The sequence below is a fragment of the Anas acuta genome, chromosome 8 (assembly GCF_963932015.1).
Source record: "Anas acuta chromosome 8, bAnaAcu1.1, whole genome shotgun sequence".
NCBI classification, from domain to species: Eukaryota; Metazoa; Chordata; class Aves; order Anseriformes; family Anatidae; genus Anas; species Anas acuta.
Window position 1 is genome coordinate 22,210,573 of NC_088986.1, and position 23,119 is coordinate 22,233,691.

Here is a 23,119-nt window from a genome sequence, read left to right on the forward strand (position 1 = left end):
ATTGATCTGCCGAAGCTAAAACTTCCTTTTGTTTTTTGGTCTGTAGTCGGTACTTGTCTGTCATCGGTAGGTTCCAGGCCTGATGCAGAAAAATCCCAAAGCACAATCACAGCTGACAGCTTGCAGAGCACAACTGACGGCTTTTTTCCTCTCTCCTGTGAAAGAGCACTTCAGTAATTTCCTAAGTATCCCTTTAAAGTAGTCTGCTAACAATTGTTTTTGGAACAACAGTAGTTGTTAAGGCTCTCCTGTAAAGTATAGGAAATCCTCTATGGTTATCTTAATAGCAACACGGTCAAAATAGGCATCTTGCCGTTGGCTTTCATGGGCTGCAGTGACGGGAACTTACGTTACACAATACTGAGTGATTTAAGTCACTGCTGTATAAAATCTTTCTCTACCTCCTCAGATTATTTATTGCTTTTTTTCCCCTGCATTTATTGAGGATCCTTATATCCAGTTCACTGCAGTGGTTGGCTTGTCTCCGAGTTTGTATTTCTGCAAGGGCGCCCAATGCGTTATTGCTGCAGTAAAGCAGCGTACGCTGACAAGCAGTACCACTGATGTACCTGGCAGAGCTCTGTAACAGCCTGCTGCCTGCTTTAGTTGAGGCAAAACATACCATGGTTGACTTTTTTTTTTGTGAATTGTTGGTGACACCAAACATTTGGGACCAGATTTTGTATTTCTTTGGGTTTGTTTGCACCTTTTTGATTAGGTAATTTCTTCAGCAACGTGCAGTCTTGTCTCACCATCAGTAGCATCAGCCTAGGACATGGGTGTGACTTGCACGTGGCCTTTTTTTCTAACAGCCTGCAGCCCTGCCAAACTGCTTAAAAGACTGAGTAGGTATGAAAGTGTTTAGTAAGCTTGGAAAATGGGTTGTAACATACGGTCAGTATCTGGAAAGATCTTACCAAAAACAGTACAGCACTCCAGTTAGTCTCCTTTCCTAATTGCAACTTAAAACTCAGATCTGTCATCCCCCAGTTTCTTAGATGGTGTTTGTAGGTTTATAGGTTGTTTGTTTTAAAGAATATCTTATGTAGAGTCAGTCTTCTTTCAACTCAATTTCTAAAACAAATTATTTTTCATTTCTGCAAAGCAGATGCCTTTTTCCAATTCCTCGCTCAAATTTTCTTAGGAATGTGTCAAAATATGAATATGAAAGTTCACAAACCACAGTACTAAATATCCTCTGGTATGCTTTTTCAAAGGTTTGAATAAAAGTAGCATGCATTCTATATGGAAAAACTATAAAGATTTGTGAGATTGTTACCAGAATGGAATACAAGTGATAAGTACAATCACATCCCCCTCTGGTGGCAAACCAGCAGAGCACAGTTATGCAGTTCAATCTGAAATTTGTCACTGCAGTTAAATCATGGCCAGGTTGAGAGCCTGGCCCTTAAGAATTACTTTTTGCATTGTATTAGGATACTTAATGGTCACCTTCAGGCTGTGCTCAGCAGCTGACCATGTAATTTAGTATTGGCACTGCCAAAGAATGGGAGAGGGAGAGTGGGGACAGTGACTTGCTTAATTTTAAAATAAATATAAATAGCAAAAGTGGTATAAACAGATGCTACTTGAAGATAATACATTTTTCTCTGCGAAAACAGAACCAGAAGAGTCCCTTCCTTCCAGGCAAACACCAAAATTTGTCAAACAGTTCCAAAGCTAGAAAAGGGCAGATTCAGAGTAACTCAATAGCAGAAAAAAGCAATGATAGGAGGATTGAAATAGTTCTTTACTAAGATATTTTTGAAGCACCGGTGGTTGAATTAATTTTAACAGGAATCTTTAAAGGCCATTTCCATGACAAACCGCTTCAGCCCTTTATCAATTTCTTTAACCGTGCTGATTGTGAACACCTTCCTCTCCTCAACGAGTTTCTCAAAGAGGTAGACGCCGCCCCCGACCCCAAAGTAATGCACTTTGCTTGCCAGGTACACGCGGCCGTTTTTGTCCAGCAGCTGAGACAGCGTGTCGTGCAAAGCACCGTAGTAGTCAGGGTTATAGATGGTCTCGGATGTGAGGATGACATCGTATTTTGAACGGGGTTCGCTGCTGCTGAGCAGGAGCCGGCTGACTTCTGACCACTCTCCAGAAAAAAATCTGCATCTGCTGAGCGCGTCAGGTAAGCACTCTGCTTTCCTGGGCTTTTTTGAAGGAGGCTTAACAATTTTTCTCTCATCTCCCCCACCAGTCCCGTTGCCATCATTTACACAGTTAGCCACCACGTTAGGCAAGGTTATTTCATCGATCACCGTGCTGTTGTAGTCCTGGAAGTGGACTTGTGCAGCTTTTCCCCGTAACGCGGCTATTCCCAGCAGTCCAGCCCCGCACCCAAGATCCAGCACTGCCTTGTTGGCAAACTGCACGCCAGCCTCAGCCAGGTACTCCAGGAGATCGAAGGTGCACTCCCAGATTTTCAGCCCCCCCTCGTAGACCCCTGGGATGAGGTCCGAGTGAGCAGAGACGCTCTTCCACACGATGTCTTCCCCGTGCGTGCCACCCCGACGCGTCATTTCCACCGCGGCCACCTTCACGCAACGCAGGTCTGACACCGTTTCCAAGACTTTATTTTCCAGTACTTTGCTGACATCTTCGGGAACGTGGTGCTCCCTGGCAGCGGGGAAGCACAACTTCTTCTCTGACAGGTCCTTACCTGTGTGCTTAGCGGTGCCCAGCCGGGGGCTGCAGGCTGCTGCTGCATCGGCAGTTTGCTTGTGTTTTGGAGGGTCCAGCTGCAGGTCTGCCTCACGGTGAGCATCTGATTCATTGCTTTCGTTGTCCTCGATAGCAAAGTTAAACTGAAATGCCATTTTTGGCAAGAGCAGCCCAAAAATTCACAGGCAAAAACACTCCCCCAAGAGAGCTGGGATGGTTTTTCTTTTGTACGCTTCCATGCAGGCACCACGGTGGGAAAGCGCGCTCTGTAGGCTGGACACCAGCTGGTTTGCCAAGGGATCAGCTTAATTATTTCTGCAAAAAGAGTGAAAAGCGGTTTTAGGCATCGTTAGATGGCGAGATGGGAACTGTAAGGAATTAACAGCGTGTTAAGAGAAAATGCTGATAGCATCCTATTGGAAAATGAGAGCCTGTTTAAAAACCGAAAATAAAAAAGAATAAAATAATAAAGAATAAAAATAAAATAATAAAGGATAAAAGAGTAAAGAATAAAAGATTAAAAAATAAACGAGTAAAAGATAAAATAATAAAGATAAACTAATAAAAAATACTGAAGAATAAAAAAATGAAACAGTAAAAATAAAAAATGAAATAGTAAAAATAAAATAATAAAAGGATAAAAATAAATAAGCAAAACGATAAAATTTGAATGATAAAAAACAAACAAGCCGCTAAATCTCAGCAGCCGTTCCCGGGGGGTGCCCGTACCCCGCTCTCCCCCTGCCCCACATGGCAGCGCCGCCTCCTTCCGCGTCGCGATGCGCATGCGCGGGGCCGGGCCTGACAAGCGCGGGGGCTGCTGGGATAGCGGCGGGAAAAGCCGCGGCTCGCGCCGGTTCCCGCCGCCGTGCGCTGAGGTGAGGGGAGCGGCCGCCATGTCGCGAACCGACCCCGAGCTGCTCCTGCAGGAGCTGGGCGGCTGGGACTGGGAGCTCTGCCGCCGGGAGCTGCCCTCCGTGCTGCCCCGGCTCCTCATATCCTTCCCCCGGAGGCGGTTCGGCTTCTGGGTTGTTGTGGGGAGGGGGTGTGCGGGGGGCTCCGCCGTCGGGGGAGTGACCCTAAAATGGCGGGGGGGCGGCACGGGGCGAGCAAAGCGGCTCGTGAGAGGGAGAAGCGCTGCGAGCTTTGCAAGGGGTGAAACGGGAGAGAAAAGCCGGGTGTGCTGGGCTTCGCTGAAGGCAAGCACTGCGCTTCACCGAAATAACAATAAAGTAAAATAAAAAACTGCAGTAGAAAACACCGTGTGGTTCTTCTAGCCCTTCCAATAACACCTCTCTTGCCCCCCTAAAAATAAAAGAACAAAACACCACAGCCCACAAATCTTACTCTCTGGTACAGTGCTGCTGGAACGTGGGTACTGAGCACCCGCCCAGGTCAATTGCAGAACATCCCTGTTAATGTCATGAGGTGCTTAAAGCCCACACAGCACATAGCGTGAGAAATGACATCTTTATGGCAGAATGAGCTTGAGTTTCTTTAACGATTTTACTGTATGTATCAAGAGTCTGAAGACTGGACTGAGCATGTTCGTAAGTAGTGGCCAAGAGGTGCTGCTTCTTCCTAAGGCTTATTTTATTGCAAATATTGAGGTCTGCACAACTTACAAATACTTAAGCTATCGCTGGTGTCCTACTTTCACAGTCTTTAACAATCCTGCTGGACTTTGCATGTTACAGGAATTGCATGTTGAATAAACTTTAGAAAAACCCATAAGCTCTCCATGTAAAGTTGCTTTTTCCTTTTGGCTACTTCTGATTTGTAGTCTCCTGAAAGAAGGAGTGCTTTTTGTCTTGTATTTTATTGTATTTTTGGCTGTTATCTTACAGTGGTTGAGCTCTTGTAATACCTGAGAGTGATCCAGAAAATGCTGATATGCACCTGGTTAGGACTCTCACTAACATTCACTGCTCAGCTGTGTGTTAGTGCCAGCCATTACGTTAGATGTGTAACTATTTACAATTAAGAATGTGGAAAATTGCCCAGACTATGGGCAAACAATTGTGCCCCACCTTCAACTAACTGTAGTCAGGTGTGATGCAGTTATTAATGGCTTTATGCACATTGGAGCTTTTATTGTTACTTGATGAATCAGAAAATGCATATGTTGCAAATGCTATGTTACTTGTTTCAAAATCAAGTATCTGATCAGTTTCCACTTCCCTCAGTTCTTTCTTCCATATGCTTGGTAGCTACATACTTTGATAATCGCATGGCTTTCAGTAACATTTTAGACATACTTTGCTTTGCAGGTGTTCTGAGGATCATGACTGAAATGTTTTTGCCTCATATCAACCTTGCAGATGTGGAACAAACTTTTTTCTCTAAAGTACTGCCTAAGGTATGACACCTTCAATGAAATATGAAAATTTAAGTCAGTGCAATGCTAAAAACCTGCTTAGAAAGCCTTGATTCTTCTGAGGTCTCATGATAGAATCATTGCTTTGCAAGCACAGCTTGGAATAAACATTTTACCCTTTAAAAGTTCAACAGTTTTACATTGTTGGATTGTTTCTATGATTTTTACCATTCTTTATAGTAGGGAGAGGATCAAGCATATGATGTCTATATTTAGACATTTATATTTATACTTTCTATATTTAGTAACAGAATTGTTTTTTATTTCTTTTCGAGAAGGTCAGGCTTTGTATAAATGACCAAGGTTGTTTTCACCTGGGGCAGGCTCTCAGAACAAATAAACTGAAGAACCCAACACCCATATATCATGAATAATTTTTGTGATATTTGTGAGCAATATGATGAATAACCATTTAGGCAAAGACTAAAAGAAGGTCTCTTTTTTGATTAAATAATAATTTTGGTCTGTAATATTAAACTCCAGTGTTCTATCTTAACGGACTTAAAGCAGTAGTGAATTGCTGAGATTCAGGCCCCAGCTTGTATATTTTAACCAGCCTGTAAAAATGTCCGGTTGATTTCCATTTCCTTTCTTGCATGTCCTCTAGCAGATTTTAGAGATTACAAGAAAAATGGCTCATAACATGCATATCCTGAACAGGGATTACTGTACCATACCAGTTTATGTAGTACCCTGCACGTGCCTAGAAGCTGTTCTGTCTTTGCAGTCTCAGCAGGATCTCTCGTAAAATATACATAGACCTAGACCAAAGCAGAAATTATTGTTATTTGTAGGTCTTAAAACATTATTTCTTTATTCAAAATCGTGATTGTTCTCAACAAAAAGCACTTTCTGAGACAAAATGAAAATAACCTTTTATCTCAAAATGGTGTGGTTTTAATTAAGAAAAAAATCTCTTAGAGGATGAGGTGTCTTATTTCAAGTTAATTAGCTAGGGAGTTTATTTTGGTAACAGATTTTTAGAAAATAGCAGCTAACTCAACTTCTGTCTGTAATTTGAGAACAATAGATGGTTTTCACATCTTGGTATATCAAGTTTTATGATTTAAATGCTAGAAAGCATTATTTACTCCTGTGAGTTATCTCAGTAGACTATGACTGCAATCTAAGCAACCAAACAGATATAAACATGTACACAAATAGTAACACAATTGTATATATAAAATTTTTAAGTGTTTCTTTTTTTTTTTTCTGACAGACTCTACAGCTATATGATAGCTTGATGTATGAATTATCCATTGAGGCCAAAGGATTAACCAGCCAGAATACAGAGTTATGCAGTACTGTAAGGAATCTATTACAGGCAAGTCTATTATTCTTTGATTTTACCTAATAAATTAACAGATTTTAGAATACTTATACTACTAGCCGAGTCGTAAAAATGTAATCTGAACTTCTTTGCAGTTGAAGTTCAGTTAAAATTTTGTGAATCACATTTAGCATGTGATGCTAATCAGAATTCAAAGAAAATCTCAAATTCTGCTTAGTATCTAATGTAAATGGAATTTAATTTTCCAAATTTAAATAGTGAATCTGGCAGCTATTTATACAGTCACTTAATTTGGAGTTTAAATTTTTTTGTAAGTTGAGGACAGTGATGAAAAAAATACAAGTCTTTCAAAGAGTGTATAGTACCAGAAAAAGCTATGGAATTCATCTTTAATAAACAACTTATTTATGCAAATAGCTGTGAACTTTAAATGTTGTAAGAACCTAGGAGCAATTCCACAAAAAAGTGCTTCTGAAATTAATGCAGGATTGAAAAACATTGATTGCTGTTGTTTGTTCTTGATTTAAGACTGTAGTGCAACTGTTGGAAACTTTGACCAGTTGTGTACGCTACGTCTGCACGCTGCAAGAGTGTGTGCCTCTGGAGAGTATCCGCACCCTTCCATCCTCTGTTCTTTATGTAATAAAGAACACGTTTACACACTGCAAGGTAGGTCTCTGTTAGAAAGAGAAAAATTCTCCTTCTGGTTGGTTTTTAGGAAATGTTCACTTTATGAGAAATTCCTAATTCAAAATAATATTGTTGTAGATTTTTTTTATTGCTATCAAAACGTTTACAGAATGTATTTAGTGTACAAGTACAAAGATGTTTTTTCAGCTGTTTGCCCAGAATTTCTGACCTGGCAGTACTAAACATGGGCTCTGCTATTTTCAAATTTCACATCAGTGTCAGTTGAACACTTTGCTTTTGAATTTAGGCTACGACATCTGTGTGCTTCTGATAGCTGCAGTAGTTTTCAGAGCTACAAATGGTGACCAAGACGCTGCTACTTCTATGCAAGTTCCCAAGTGGATTGGAAGTTGAGATTAGGACCTCTATGTTAGTTACACTGAGTATCAGTTTCAGATATCCGTTTTCAGATGCAACAGTAATTCTCCCTTAAGCAGTGAAAATAAAACAAGGTTATCGTAAGGGCACAGTAGCTTTTGGTCAGCCTTCATTTTCACTTATCAATTTTTTTCTTAATGAAACATTTACAGCAGTTTTCCATGTCAGGACTTGAACTCATTTGCCATACCTTTTATTTAACAATTCTAATTTGAAAGTTTTGAGAAATATTTGAAGTAGTCTACTTCCTTGGTTGCTAATGTTGTACTGCTTTGTTCAGAAACATGATAGCTTCATGCATCAAAGCCAGCTAAACTCACCACAGCCAGACTTCATTAGCTGTTGATTAGACTGCAGGTGAATAGCATTTTATACTTAGCAAATAAGTGTTGGTATCAAAACCTATAGATCAGGTTCAATAATGAGTTAAAGTAGTTACCTATATGCCTTCTCAGATTGTGATTCCTGACTTTATTTAACCTCTTCCCCGTTTCCTACAGGATAGTGAATCAGTGTACTGTGGGCATCTACACTTGATTGCTGATCTCCTACAAGCTATGTTCAAGGAAACTTACTCTCTTCAGAAACAGCTGATGGAACTATTTGATCAGATTTCTGTGGGCTCTGCTTCTGCTGAAGATAACATCACAGATATGGTGTCAGGTATATGTGGTTCTAAAGCTTTTTGACTTCTGTTCACAAAACAGCTTTTTTTTTTCTTTTTTTGTAGGAAGTATGTTTGAATCTTTAAAACTGATCATGCTCAGTTCCTGCTGTCCTGACCAGCACTTCAGAAGGCAGCATTTTGCAGCTTGAAACATACCCATTTTTCTCCTGAAACTCTTTGTGAGATGGGGGATGTTGCATAGATTTGTAGGAAAGGAAAGGCATCTAAGCACTGAGCCATTCATGATTCAGTGTCATCATGGTGGTATTCTCTAGTGCTTGTGATTGCTGTTGTTTTCCTAGGAGAGAAGTATAGCTGTGAACTTAGGAGTCTGCTTTAACTTAGTTGTTGCCATTATTATTTCCTTCACAGTAATCCACACCGTGCTAGAGATCTGCTCAGTCATCTCCAATATGGACCATGCACTTCATGCCAACACTTGGAAATTCATCATCAAGTATGTCTTTAAACTCCTTGCGTTTTTTTGTAATATGACTAGACTTTGTTTTTATATAAGCAGAGTTTCACTAATTTCGTGTTCAGAGTTTCTGCTGAAATTGAAATTAGAGAACTCGATTCCTTTGTAAATTTAGCTAGTAAGTGGAATTAAATGCACTGCCAGTGAAAACGCTTAGGAGTTGTGCATGAAAAAGTAATAGTAAAGTAGTAAAAATAATGACTTTATACGCTGCAATACAGAAGAGCATTTGAAACACCATTGTATGAATAAATAATTGTAAGAGGCCTGACCTGCAGTTTTGTAGATGTTTGTGGCTTGAGTTGTGCTATCCTGTCTCTCCTTTGTGCTTCCATCATGGCTATGAAGAGGGCTGTTCTCTCTAAATTTGTGGTTTCCTTGTACATGGATATTGCACTGATTAGTGGGGTATAAAAGCCTAAATAGAAAAATGAGATACTTGGATTAACTTAATGCATGATCACGTCTGACAATTCAGTATCTGCTTATATTCCTGCCTTGTAGGCAAAGCCTGAAGCATCATTCTCTGCTGGAGTGCCACCTGAAACACAGTGACATCCTCAGTGGTCTGTGCAAGGACACTCTTCTTTCTTTTCAGTCCTGCCTGCAACTGGCTGAGGAAATGAAGATATCAGACATACAGGTAAATTTAGAAAGGTTCCAAAGCTGCTGTTGAACTTGAGGAAGATAAATTCATTTTGCATGGAGTATTTTTTTTAATGTTTTTTAATGTGCTAGGCAGAATCTCTTGTTCTTTTGAAACCACCAGAAAATCAGGCCCATTGACTTTGTTTACATTGGGGATGTTTTAGTGAGGCACTGAAAACAAGTTTACACCATACCCTGGGAATTTTGTTTGTTTTCTAAACTGATGATATCCCAAGGTCAATCAAAGGATAACATTTCAGTTGAATATTGGTATAAAAATATTGAGGCACACTGAAGATTTCTAAAGTTTTTCCCCCGTTGCTGCAGAATCTGTAGAGAATCAAGATTGAAATAGTTTTTGAGCACTGTTTGCAGTATTAACTTTAATCTGTAGGATGTTACTCTGTATATTAAGTTTTAGAACTGCTTTTTTGGACAGGAGGGCACCGACCTCAGGCTGTTTCAGAAGACCGTCAAACTCTGCAGATTCTTTGCTAATTCCCTTGTACACTACACCAAGGTAGGTTTTATTACTTGAATTCTACATTAGCATTGAATATACGCCTCTGGTCTGCAAACAGAATAATCATGTACTCCATAATATCTTACCAATTTACAACTATACTATGTGAGTGGTATAACCAACGTTCACTCATAACCTTCTTGCAGTTTCCACCTGAATATACTCACAAGCCTAAGCAGGATTATTGATGTGATTTAACAGGAATAAAAAACAAATCTGTTACAAGCAGTGTCACTGAGGAGTTGGTAAGAAATAGCCAGTCTTTACTCATAGCCTTGAGTCAATGCAGTAGCACCTTTTTATCTGGAAGAGTTAAGCAGGTGTATCTCGTTGCTAAGGTTTCAGAATTGTTGCTCATTTTTCCCTAATGATTTGACTCATGGCTCTAACTTTCTGAAGTTGTTATCCTGTGACTAAGAGAATTCTCAAATAAAGACGTGAGTAGCTCACTTTTCAGTTGTATTTTCACCCAAATGTTTTTCTGAGTAGCACTTGTAACCTTTTGCCATGGGACAACGTACTTTAACAGGCAGCACAGTCAAATAATTTGGATGTGGCATTCATAGTAAGAAATGAAACTGTACTGGTACTGGCTCTGACACTAACTTCCTGCTCTCTCCCTGGCCAAACCACTTTGTTGCTGTGATTTAATCTCGTGGTTATTAGAAGGGATGCCGTAAATCTACCCATTTTTAGAATGCATGTGAAAGAATTTTGCTTTCTATGAATAGCAGTGGTGGTGTGCTCTGCATCTGCTTTGTCCAATGGTATCAAAGCAAGGCTTTGATATTTTATTTTTTTTTTGTCACAAGATGAACAGAATTATGACAGGATAAGACAGCTTTATAGCGTGTAGAGCATTTCAGATTTTTACAGCTCTCTATGGCTACTACAACTGTTCTTATTTTTTAAGTAAGTCTAGAAACATAACTTTTCAGAAATATATATATGTGTGTGGTAATTAATCCTAGGAATATACTTTGTTTATTATTTGTTTTGCACTTGCTTTGTGCTGTGGGTTGTTGCAACTTAACCAGTTTTTGCAAATGTAGTATTTCACACATTAATATAGTAGAAAAGAAAAAAACAAAACACATAATCATGCATTTTACGTTAAAAGTACCTTTCAAAATTAATGCCTTTTGCAGGAATTTCTTTCTTTCTTCTCTGATTTATGCTCGCAGTTACATCAGCTGTTTCTTCAGATATACAGGTAAGTGAAGTACCAGTAACTAACTACTGATAGCACCTTAATAACATTTCCAAGTATGGAGATGAAATATTTTTAAAGTTAAGAGTATTTTGAGGTGAGTTCTTGTTCAGAACTGTTGCTTTCTTTTTCACACACAGAAATCTAATTTTTGTATAAATTGGGCTTCTTTGTGTGGTACTAAGTTATTAAATTCATTTTTCATCAATGCTGTGAGTTTGAAATACTGACAAACCAGTAACTTGGTTGCAATTACCTATGTCAGTATTTCTCATTAAGTTTTGTTAGAATATGTGCATTGATTGGCTTGGACACTGGGTCTGCTAAGGAAGGATTATTTGGAAACTGTTGTTCCTACAGTCAGAATTCCTGAAGGTAGGAGTTGTTCTTCAGTCACCCTGCCATGAAGCAGTGAGGCAGAGTTAAAACAGTGGCCCAGCAGTTTAAAACAAACAGCACTTTAAAACAAACAGTAACATGATATTAGTCAACTCATGCAAAGTCAAGACAATATAGAATTACCATTTCCTAGCAATCGTAATTAATTTCTCTTTCAGATATAACTAAATTGCCCTGCACTCTTTTTTTTTTTTTTTCCCTCTCAAATTCTAGTGAGGAAAAAAAAAAAAGAATAAATGCAGGTGTCAGTAGCAACACTTGGACAGATCTTCTATACTTCAATACAAAGTATGTCAATATTTGTCCTGAAGGGAATTTGAAACAGTATCTAGGATTTTTTTTTTTTTTTTTTTTGTCACAGCTTTACTGCTGTGCTTGCAGTCTCATGAAATCTCCTAACAGGACTCTCATTCTCCCAGAAACAAAAGCCTTATTAATATGATGCTCATAAGTATTCCCTTCTACAATCTGCAAACTGCTTGTCATTTTTCTTGCAAAAGACCTGTTCTGTGTGCTGCAATAGTGGGGAAAGAACAGGGCATAGTGAAAGAGAGGTCTGATTTCAGTTATTCCTTTGGAATTGAAACCAGATTCTGTAGTGATGTGTGTGTGAGTCCACTGAATGTTTTGCTGCAAGATCAGGTGGTGGGTGTTGTTTTTCTTTTTTTTTTTTTTTTAAAAAAAAAAAAAAAAGTAAAGTCTTCTGACTTTACTTACCTTGTGGATCATTCTCAAGTGCAAGGTTCTAAACTTTTATTCACTTAGCAAAACTAAGCAGACTTTTCAAGTAGGAAGGTACCATTTTTACCATTTCTTTATAAGCTACAAAAGTGGGTTTTCATTTCATGATCTCTTTTATTCTCATATCACTTTCTTTTACTGCCCAGCTTTCTTTTTTTTTTCTTTTCAAAGAAATTAAGTGGTACCCTTTTATTAGTGTTGTCTGTTTAAATACTAAGTACTGTCATATTTATGACTATCAATTTTTCTACAGGTGTCTTCTTGGCTTGTCATTGCTTTTCTTTTTTGGTGATTCAGTATGTTTCTTCTTAGTATTACATATCTTACATGCCTTTTCTGTGAGCTTGTAAGTTTTTCTTTCAATGTTTAATACAATGTAGGCTTTTGAAGCTTACTTTGAAGGCTGAATACAAAGTTGTAACTTTCAGGCTATAGTAGATACTAAAAAATGAGGAGTCTTTTCTGTCTTTTGTTTAACAATTACAGGGAGATCATGAGTTTGCCTTTTTGTAGCTGTTTTGAAAAGTAACTCTACTGAGAATATGTTTCTTTCCATCTCCCTTAGCAAATTTCCTCCCAGTCTCTATGCTCCAGTGATCTCAGAGGTTCATCGAGATGAAATATCCCGTGTTTTTCTTGTGGCTCTAGACCCTCTCATCAACCAGCTTCTTCCCTTTAGCCCTTTCATGGAGCAAGTGTTAAGTGATAATTTAGGTGGGTTTAAAATACAGCTACCACTGTTTCAATACTATGCAACCATCTCTGAGGGATCTGGCTTGATATTTTGTCTTTCTGGACCACGTTCTGTACTGGTTTGCTTGCCACTTTTTCTTTTGTATGTACTATGGTGTAGGCAGCTGCATGCTTGTTCAGATGAATTTGTATAGCAGTTGATGTTGCTGTTGAATTTGTGTTTTGCAAAGCAACCGAGTTAATATTGCAGTTATTACAAGTAACAGAAATCCTATTAGTTTTGCTGCTTTGCACAATTTCAATCTATATCTGTATCACAACCTTTTGAAGTAAGGTAAACACGTTCTGCTGTGCTGTTGATGGAGGAAGACAGTTATTTTTCCTAAATTATGTATTTTTAGTGGAAAATAATATGCCTTCAAAATGAAGGATCATAACCACCATTAAAAATTCTGCCCTGCCCAACATGTCATAATTCTGAGACAGCTGTGCTACTGTGTGGGATTTACAATGTGAGCAGCAGTTCCTCCTTTTGTCAGTGCAGGCTGGGCTTACTTCTCTCTCATATGTGCACTCTGGCCTTGTGATTATCACAGCACACTTGGAAGAAAACGCTATCGGTGTCTGAGGCACCCAGTGCTTTCAGGCAGACTGGAAGCATGAGGCACCTGGACTGTAACTCCTTTGCAGTATGTTGCAGCAGCACTTCAGAACTGCAATATGGTAGCTTCAACCAGATGCAGGATATTGCATTTATTTTTCATTTCAAATATGATGTTCATGTTTACACAGCATATATATTTCCAAGAGTGACTAGCATCACACTTCAAAACAAAATTCTACAGGTCTTCCTCCTGAGCAGCAGCTGCCCCAGTGTCTCCTTCTGATTACCATCATGGACAAGCTGTCTTCTCAGCCTGAAGAAGTGCAAACCCTCTGGAACACAGGAAAATGGTACTAAAAAGGTTCTCACTGTAATTCTTCACCAGAGCGATCTGTCAGTGTGGGCGAACAAAGGGGCTTACTTGCTCAGGTTTCCCTCACAACCCAACAGTAACATTTGACAGACTATCAATTTACATCCTTATGCTGGGAAAGACATCATCTGCTGTTCTGCTTCAGGGGCGAAGGACACAGGGCCAGAGATGCCTTTGTTATTTTGGGAAATGGATGGTATTTAGACTAAGTCCAGGTCAAAGAAGGAGAGAGTCAATACTTGCGTTTTTATGCCTGAACTCTCTAATAGTGACCTGAATTTGTAAGCAAGGAAGGTAGTCAGAAATATAAATCTAGCATACAAATAAAGCACTGAAGTTACTGCTGCAGCTTCTAGTCAGAAACACGGATTCTGTAGTAGAGATGATGTTTGCAGGATTTTGGACTTGCCTGTCTGTAACCCAACTGTTCTTTTTCTTTTTTTCTCCTTCCTTTCTTACCCCTCACCCTCATCCCCAGCCTGTCTTTTTTCTCAGCTCTTTTCCTCAGTTTCCAGCAATGTTCTGCCGAGCTTTCTCTCCCTGTTTGTTTGCCAGAGGTGATTGGCACAGGACAGCCAGCAGTTCCCATCACCCTGTATCACTATGTCTGCATTCACCTGTGCTCCTACATTGCTTCCACACTCCCATCACACTTTCCTCAGCTGGTAAGACTGATTTTTCCTTATCATTTCTTCAGCTGTTCTGATGCATAGATAATACTTGAAAAAGAATGAGCTCTTGCTAATGATCTATCTCTGAAGAGATGATTAGTTACGAAGTTCTTTGAGTTATTCTTCAGACAACAGCCATGATGCAGTTGCGTGGCAGGAGTTTAGGTATCCAGAAAATGTCATTCGTGAGGCAATGGGGAAAATCGAGCTTCTTACAAGTTTTCGGGAAACTTAATTGTATTAGAAACTTTTTTTCTCTTTGCAGGGGGGCATGAAGTTGTTATTAAAAGTTCCGTGCTTTCTTTTACACAGTATTCAACTTGTATTAAGAATACCTGGTTGTTGGTCTATATTGCGAAGTAATAAGAAAGTGCCATTTAATATTTTGAGTAGACTATCTTATGATTTCAGCTAAGAACACGCCATAAAATGGTAATGAGAAAAACTTTCTACTTCAGAGGAGTATTCTGGGATTTGATTACTATTATGTAATGTTTTAGAAGTTTTTTGCTTTTTATTATGCATAGATGAAAGAACCTCTAGATAAATGTAAAGCTTTAAAAAGTTAAGAGCTGTCACAAACATTATAGCCCTAATTTATTCTTCTCCCTGCATGCTGCTTTCAGATAAAATTTGTGTTCCTAAAAGAGGAAAGGTTTGATTTGTTTTTTTAGTAAGGTGCCAGTAAAGTTGGCAAGAAAATTGGTGATACATTGCTTTATACATATTAAAAGTTGCCTTGCAATGAAGAGATGCGCATACAGAAATATTTTGAAAAGTGAGGGATCTTCAGCGCATTGTACTGAATGTACGTGTACGTTCAAAGTATGCAAAACTAAGGATGTAGCTGTTTGTTTAGTACTGCAGCTGAATACAGAGCAGGAAAATCATTTATTAGAACATTTCAAATTGGGAAAGCTGAAAATCTTGTTAGGTTTCATGCCAATTAATGGAGTAAAAGTAATAGTAGGCCTCCAGTCTGTTTCTGCTTGAACTTAAATAATATGTTTTCCTCAGGAGTATGCTCTGCTGGATGCTGTGCTGGGTTCTAGTATGATCACATCTCTGCTGGCAATAGACTCGTGGTGCTTCCTTGCCCGGTAAACTATTTTCATTACAGGTCAAGCAGGATTTCCACAGATCCAGTTAGTTCTGTTGTTGCTTGTAATTCCCTTTTTAAGACAAAATTGTCCTAGAATTGGATTATCTTCAAACGTAGAGCGTGTTTTGAAAATTAAGAGCAGAAATGGCTTAGCCATGTTTACGTTCATACAAGGGGAACATACTTTTTCTATTGCTTACTATATATATATATATATTTTGGAGCAGTTGTCTCACATAAATTGTATCTGTGCTTATTGAGTTTAAATGTTTTAGGGAAAATGGCTATCTCTGAGACAAGATTTATGATGATTAATTTGTAGAAGAGTAGAAAACACAGACTCACTACCTTTTGTCTCTCTTTTTTGCATTCCAGGTATGGAACAGCTGAGCTGTGCACTCACCACTGTGTTGTGATTGCTCAATTGGTAAGAGCTTTCTAAGTGACCAAAGACAAGAGTTTAATGTTTTTTTCCAAATCCAGATTGGAGATTGCATTAATTCCTCCTATTGGGCTAACAATTAGCAAAAGCAGCACTGTGCAAATATAAAGCTTTATACCCAGTATTTCTGGTATGTCCTTCACCGTTTTATTTAGTGCTACTGCTCTGACCTAACATAGCAGCTCTTAGAACATTGTGTAAGGAACTCATTTGCTGTGGTGATTTCAGTGGTGATTTTTTTTTTCTTAATTTAATTAGATGCATTTCCTGTTATCCTAATTCAGATAAAGTCTTGGCCCAACGAGTGTTACCAGGTCTCTGCCCTGGGTGTTCTGCTGAGGCGTATGCTGTTCTTGATGGCTCCAGATCATCAGGCAAGTACAGTGCCAGCACATTCTGACTTTAGCAGAAGAGCTTTGAATCAGTGGCCTGTGTTTAAAATATCTTCTGCATAATAAATGGCAGGATGTTGAGTGCTCGCTTGCTGTACTTGATATTGCACTTGCTATTACTTTGTCATAGTGGACCCTGATTTGTGCAGGTATATATGTGCCTTTCTTGTTTTGAAGAGTACTTCTCTAATAGTGGTCTTATTGGGTGGCAGTGATGTCCTGTTTCGACTAGGTATGAAAAGAGCGTATCTCCCAGAGTTACTTAAACTGTATGCCCTGTATTGAATCTGCACCTGGTGTTTATGAGGGCATAAACTCCTGTAATTGTCACTTGTGTTTGTTTAATAGAGATTGGATTGTGACAAAGAATCATGCTGGAATACATAACTAATACCAAGGAAATCATCAGGGTAAAAACAGTTTTAGACAAATAATTTCATTATTTGATAATACACTTCTAACTTTTTTGTTACATACTTGTGTGGGCAGAGTGCATCTGCTGCACAGGGAGACGACAGTGGCTGTTTATATGTTCATTCCCTGCAGCATTTCTGAAAAGACAAATAGGCTCAAATTTTCTTGCCAGGTTGTCTCAGGGTAGGAAGAAAAACAGCCTGCTTCTGCGAACTCTTAAGATTCATCATCGCAGATGATCAGCCTATTTCTGATACACAGATGTTGGCAGAACTGATTCATTGTTAATAAGGAGACTTGATTGCTGCAGGAAAATCCACTGGTATATTGCTCTTCAGGAATAAGAAAGGATTTCATTGTCAAGTTTTCGAACTTAGTCTGTAAATATGAGTTTGCTTTAGCAGTGATACATATTTATGATCCTTAAGCTCTCTTCTGCTGTCTAGGGCTGTTGCTTCAAGTAGATAAAAGAATAAATTGCTTAACTGCTCTATGTCCTGTATGTGACAGGGAGCTGGTGGTATTTCTAAAGCAAGTTAAGTAATGCCTTTTTTGTTTGTTGGTTTCTCAGCTTTTTGACAAGTTATCAAATTCTCTTCTAGCCTCTTTACTTCATATTATTTTATGAACTTATTTATTTTATACTCTTATCTGCAGGTGGAATTTGCTCATAAGTTTCTTCCAGAAGAAGTGGAAAACTTGGCTGTGTGGCAGCATGTATCGCTCAAGGCCCTGAATCCTGACCTTGGGAAACGAGTGGCCCATCAGCTGTGTGTGGCAGGACTTGCACAATGCAGGCGATGGCTGAACAGCAGGCGTGCTGTGGGAGAGCTCCAACCTGTGGTAAAAGAGACTGGCTTCTCTTTGTGAAAATGTATGACCTCTGGATTTCCGAACTGTGAGGATGCTGTGGCTGTCCTCAGTTTTGTTTTTCTGTCTGTTGCACTGCTTTCGTCCATTACTAATTGGCAAATGCATAATCAAGAGCTTTAATTTTAATGTTTTCTTACAGTACACAGCACCTTAGGACCCTCTGCTCTGAGAATGATAGCAGAGGTCTTGTGATTTACTAGTCACTCTAGCTGCTGTTTGCTCTCTTGGTGTGCAGATGTGTTTTTCTTTACAATTTCCAATGTATACTATGCCATTCAATTACTTTTAAGTTTTAAAGTCCTGGCTGTTTTTACATGGCATCAAATCTAAGAGATGCTCACTGGTCTCCCTGGCAAAGGAGAGGAGCGAGAGAAACCAGAGATTTCCACACGAAGTACCAGCTGCCAGCTTTTGCCTGGCAATGCAGCTAACAGCTCCAGCACCATATGAACTCCCACAGAAGGAACGGATGGTTTCCTCACTTTAGAAGCTTTATTGGCCAGTGGCCTGGTGGATTAGCTGTACTGTACAGCTGACGCAGCACATTAGGCTTCTTGCCATCTTGTATCATTTTAGATGCTTAATTACAAGCCTGGGGTTTGGGTTTGTATTACATGTAGGTTCTTTTTGGTCTTATACAATGTTTTTTCCTCCTAGAATATTGCCATTTCTGTCTTGTTGGCTGCCTGCAGTTTTGCTGGTGACTCTCTGGAGGCAGAACTTCAGGCATCTATCTTGGGAGTGCTTGGTCAGTTCTGGACTTTTCTCCAGGCTAAGCAGGTGAGAGGATTTGCTGTTCTGATGGTGAAAGCATCATGTCTTTGGGAGGCTGGTGCTGCTGTTTCATCATGTTTTGTTTTACTTGGATGAGGCCGTTTCTGTAAAGCAGAGTATAACTGTGCTGCCCATGTGCTGTCAGCTGGTTTATTGGACAGGCTTGTTCTCTGGGAAATGGACTTTGAATTTTCCTGAATGGTATATATATGGCTCCTTCCTGCTCCATCTGTTATGCAGTGTCAGATTCAGATTTTCTTAAGGAGAAGTCTGAAATACCTCATTCTGATTCACACCGGTTATGTATTTGGCCTATTTAAAATGTTTGTTAGAATGTGGTTAACAACCATGGTGATATTGCTTAGCACATGGCAACCCACGGAGCCAGTAACCTTCCTCTTCTATTTGAGAACAAGGAGGTAAGGTGACCCCTCCTGCTTGTGACTATATACCTAACCATTCGTGTCTGCAGCAGGAGTAAAGAAAAAAGGATTTGTCACAGTTATTACTCAGATAAAAAGGAAAGCTTGTGAGAGGGGATTAAGAGCCAAGTGTGCCCTTGAGGCAGTGAAGCCTAGTGATAGCTTGGGCTGCATTAGGAGGAGAGTTGCACATCAGGTCAGTGGAGGCAATACCCTCCACTCAGCTCCAGTGAGGCCACACATGGAGCACCGTGTCCAGTTCTGGGCTCCCCAGTACAAGAGGGATGTGGAGCCCCTGGAGAGAGTCCAACGAAGTGCCACAAAGGTGACTGGAGCATCTCTCCTCTGAGGAGAGGCTGAGAGAGCTGGGACTGCTCAGCCTACACAAATTTTGTGAGGGCCTTATCAACGTCCATAAATACCTGAAGGGAGAGTGCAGAGAAGACCAAGCCAGGCTTGTTTTGCTTATCCTGGTGAGTGGAAAAAGGAGAAGTGGAATAAGAAAGATCCTTAATAAAAGTCTAGGGAAAAGGCCTTGTGAAATATGACTACCTAAAGATATTTTTATCTCTGCTTTGATCTTCTCTTCTGCTGCTTACGATGTATTGTTTTGTGTGTGTGAAACTAGGCTAAGAATTTTGGAATGCTACTGCAACTTCAAATTCATCAAATAGTTATTCCATAAACTAAAATGCATTAACAAAATTAGTAACTAAGCCAATACTAATATCTTGTGATCTGTTCAAGGTCTCAGATGTGCCGTGTCTCCAGCAAACACTGTGTTTATTACTTCGTCTTTTGGAATTTTTCATCCAGGCACTAGACGCTCAATTAATCACTCAGGTAAAAGCAAAAACCAACAGCACAATCTTACGAGTAACTTGCTTCATGAAAAGCTAAGTTCTTTGTGATTTACTGAAATCTCAAATGAGTGATTTCATTGTCTGGCCTTAAAACGTGGAGATTCCTAACTATTTTTCTTCCTTGATTGCTTTCCTGGTCTTTTTAACCAAGTATGTGGCACTTAGGATTCTCAAAAATCCTATTAACCAATCATTCTGTAAGGTAACTGAGATGTATGGATGTGCCATAGAACATGTATCTTTCTGAGATGCACACTGCAGCTTTATCCTAGCCAGAGTTATTCAAGCTGTAGTATATCTTCTTTTGTTTTCAGTCCTGCTTTCTGAAATCAGCATCCTCAGATTTAATGATTAGAGTAGTTTTTGTCTGCACTGTTTGATGGAGCTTTGCTGGGGTTTCTTTCTGGCAGGTGTTTGCACTGCAGTCTTCCCTTTTCCAGTTGGATCCCCCAGATCACGTTCGTCTAGCAATGTTGGATTTTCTCTCTTCTGTGGGAAAGGTGTTCATACCCCAAGAAGCACAGGTAATGGTAACTGTGGCCTTCTTTAGTCTTTTGATGAAGTGATCCTCTGTTTAAAGGATTGGGTTAAATACATATAAAAGCACCATGACATAATCATCTAGGAGACTTAGCTTTCATTGAGGCACACTGAGTGCACATAAGAGGCTAGGTTTGCTCACTTGCTCATTGCTTCTCACCAGTTAGAAAAGACTGATGTTTGAACCTCCAAGAAGAAAGTACAGAACGTGTCATCTCCCTTACGGTGCTTTTCTGTCAGATAGGGCAGTAGCACTCTTCATTTCACAAACCTGTCCCTTGACCTTAGAGCAATTCTTTAGCAATAAATCATGATGGTAAGATATGCGCAACTAATTCTTTGTATTTGACAGATATTTGTTCTTTTCCAGAGGCAAGTCATCCCCCAGTTGTCGTTTCTGTTTGCTTCCCTGCTAGCTGACCAGACGTGGCTTATTCATCAGCATGCGCTGGAGGCATTCAGACACTTTGCAGAGGTAAGCACAGCAGAACTTTGGGTTTGTGTATTCAGCTCAGTTACCTTTCATCACACAGAAATTCTTCTCTCTTAAATGCTCATTGCTCTTGACTGAACAATTTGGATGTTACTGATGTAATTGCACATGAATAAAAGTAATGAGGGCTAATGTAGTTGCATGTGATTTCAGGAGCTGGAAGTAAAGGAAAATTAGGCATTGTTTGCAGCGAGGAAGGATGTTTAAAATGCTGTCATCACAGAATTCTTCCCAGAGAAACATTTCTTTCTTTGTCTATTCCTTTGTTAATATGAGCATACTCAACTGCTGTTACCTAATATTTTTACAGGAGACAATCCATGAAGATGTTGTTCCTCAGTGCCTTAATTCAGAAGAAATTAAGAACAAAGTCGTTAATTTTATGGCTAAGGTATGTTGTTGAACCATTTTACTGCTTTCTTGGTGCTGTACACATCCATAACAGGATTTATGAGCTTATCTTCACTGCCATACTCATGTAGGATTTGGCTTCTGTCTGTACCATCATCTACATGCAGATTAAATAGCCGAATTTTAAATAAATTATTAAATTGATCTGCTAACTGGGATTAGGTTGAATTTTTCTATTCTCTTAAGTCAAGAGTATTGGCACATGTTGCTTCTATGCACAGTGCTTTTCCAGGACTTTCCAACTTTGATTTAAATGCTTTGTTTTTCCCTCCTTGAACACAGAAATGATTAAATTGCAGTTATTGTTGCAGGCAGTGAAAGTATCTATGAAAAAGGCAGCACTTTCTTCATTCCATTTGTGTGATTTCCCTCCCTCTTCTTGCATTCGTTTCTCTAAGCTCAGTGAACATGTATGAATACGAAACATCCCAGTCCTTTTTGCACATTAGAAAACAGCCTTGTAGAGCAGGCAGCTATTTCTGCAGAACAGACAACTGGAAAGAGGTGGATGTTCTCTGCCTGTAAACCTAAGGGAGCACTATCTGGATGAGTAGTACTTGAAAAGCAGCTAATTAGTGAAAGAATTAATAGCCAGTGAGTGATGCTACACTGAATTTGCAGCAGATAATTTTTATCTGCTAAGGAAAATGGTTCAATTTCAGCTGCACATTAAGATTTATTCCCCGTTGCTCTGGTATACGTAGAACCTCTGAAGGCTGGTAATGCGTTCTTGCTTTAGTTACCTCTCCTGTGGCTCGCTCCCCAGGTAAGGCAAGCTGAAGAGACAACAGAAGCACGAATAGAACGCCTGAAACAAGAAAGGAGTACCTGCAGTGCACATTTTACAAAAATGGCTAGAGAACTGGAGTCAACGGGAGAGGTACGTGTACTTCAAATTATCTGGGCTCTATTGTAAATTTGTGCTATTTCTGGGAAGAATCTAAAGAGGTTCGAGATAGCCTTTGCTGCCCTCCATTTTCTAGGAAATAAAGTCTGTGTGCACTCCTGGCCCTTAATGCGCTGTTCTGCCTATCAGCCAGGAAGAACTCACAAGACAAGGGTGTCTCTTACAGCTTTTCCCTATCTAAGAATATTTGCATTTGGATGGAGACTGGTTGCTTATATAGGGGGTTATAAATGATGTCTATTTACTTAACTCCACAGCCCCTGGCAAAAAGAGCATGTCACCCCCCCTCAGAGGAGCAGTATAAGTCAGCCATAGGCACCATAGAGGGGGCAGTGGAGGCTGTGAAGCTGCTGCTCCAGAAAGGGTCACCCCCAGCGTGGCTGGCAGTGAAACTGGAGGCTCTACACACAGCTATGGCGGGCCTCAGAGACAGCATACGGTAAGGTGCTCGGCGGGCTTCAGTGGTGCTGCCACAGCTCCACTCCCTGTTCCAAGGGAAGCTGCTTTTGTACCGTGAATGCTGGAGAAGAATGAACTACGACACAGGGCGATGGATGCTCTGCTGTACTGCTAAGTCTTGGTTAGTATGCCCAAAGGAACTGAGGTCCATCTTTTATTTATAACTGGCTGGATGAGTGGTATGTTTTAATGGACATGATTGTACATCTGAGCTGTCATTTTGTACATTGCCACTGTATAGCTTACTCTTTCAAATTCCTGTATGATGATAAACATTGAATGAAATTGTATTTTGAATGCTGAGATGTTTGAATGTGTTGTAAAAGTAACAGCTGCTGTTGTTCCTGTCATGTATAGGTGATAAGGCAGTAGCTGTTTTTATATTATTTTTTAAAATACACTTAAGAATAACAATTTAAGGCTCTATACTGTTCTCTGAACATACCTCACCACTTGTTCCACTCCAGACTAGGGTCATCTTTTAAAAATAGTCTTTATTGGTCACAGTTAAGAGTAGAATGATTATGGTGCTTAAGTCCTTCACTGCACAGTTCCTAGCACCTTTCATGCAATCCACTGACAGAACTGTATGAACAGAAATAAATATACTG

General features: G+C 39.6%; 2 protein-coding genes across 4 annotated transcripts; one reads left to right on the forward strand and one right to left on the reverse strand.

Moving 5' to 3' along the window:
- Positions 1 to 234: 234 nt before the first annotated feature.
- On the reverse strand, positions 235 to 3,540 carry METTL18 (methyltransferase 18, RPL3 N3(tau)-histidine). The gene is made up of 2 exons (XM_068691156.1): positions 3,403 to 3,540; positions 235 to 2,988 (listed from the first exon to the last, which is right to left on the reverse strand). Exon 2 carries the CDS (start codon positions 2,826 to 2,828, stop codon positions 1,791 to 1,793), a length of 1,038 nt encoding a protein of 345 aa, XP_068547257.1. The 5' UTR covers positions 2,829 to 2,988; positions 3,403 to 3,540; the 3' UTR covers positions 235 to 1,790.
- Positions 3,440 to 22,927, forward strand: FIRRM (FIGNL1 interacting regulator of recombination and mitosis). Of its 3 annotated transcripts, XM_068691140.1 has the most exons (24): positions 3,440 to 3,667; positions 4,183 to 4,223; positions 4,944 to 5,032; positions 6,270 to 6,374; positions 6,870 to 7,010; positions 7,910 to 8,072; positions 8,449 to 8,533; positions 9,059 to 9,197; positions 9,642 to 9,722; positions 10,874 to 10,938; positions 12,641 to 12,789; positions 13,614 to 13,722; positions 14,224 to 14,410; positions 15,434 to 15,516; positions 15,894 to 15,945; positions 16,245 to 16,334; positions 17,424 to 17,609; positions 18,297 to 18,419; positions 19,583 to 19,678; positions 20,109 to 20,222; positions 20,609 to 20,713; positions 21,042 to 21,122; positions 21,909 to 22,022; positions 22,307 to 22,927. In XM_068691140.1, exons 1-24 carry the CDS (start codon positions 3,453 to 3,455, stop codon positions 22,490 to 22,492), a joined length of 2,799 nt encoding a protein of 932 aa, XP_068547241.1. In that variant the 5' UTR covers positions 3,440 to 3,452; the 3' UTR covers positions 22,493 to 22,927. The 3 variants fall into 3 exon arrangements, with proteins under 3 accessions (XP_068547241.1, XP_068547245.1, XP_068547244.1); XM_068691144.1 differs by lacking the exon at positions 4,183 to 4,223 and having other exon boundaries at positions 3,532 to 3,551; XM_068691143.1 differs by lacking the exon at positions 3,440 to 3,667 and having other exon boundaries at positions 4,183 to 4,283.
- The last annotated feature ends 192 nt before the right edge of the window (positions 22,928 to 23,119 follow it).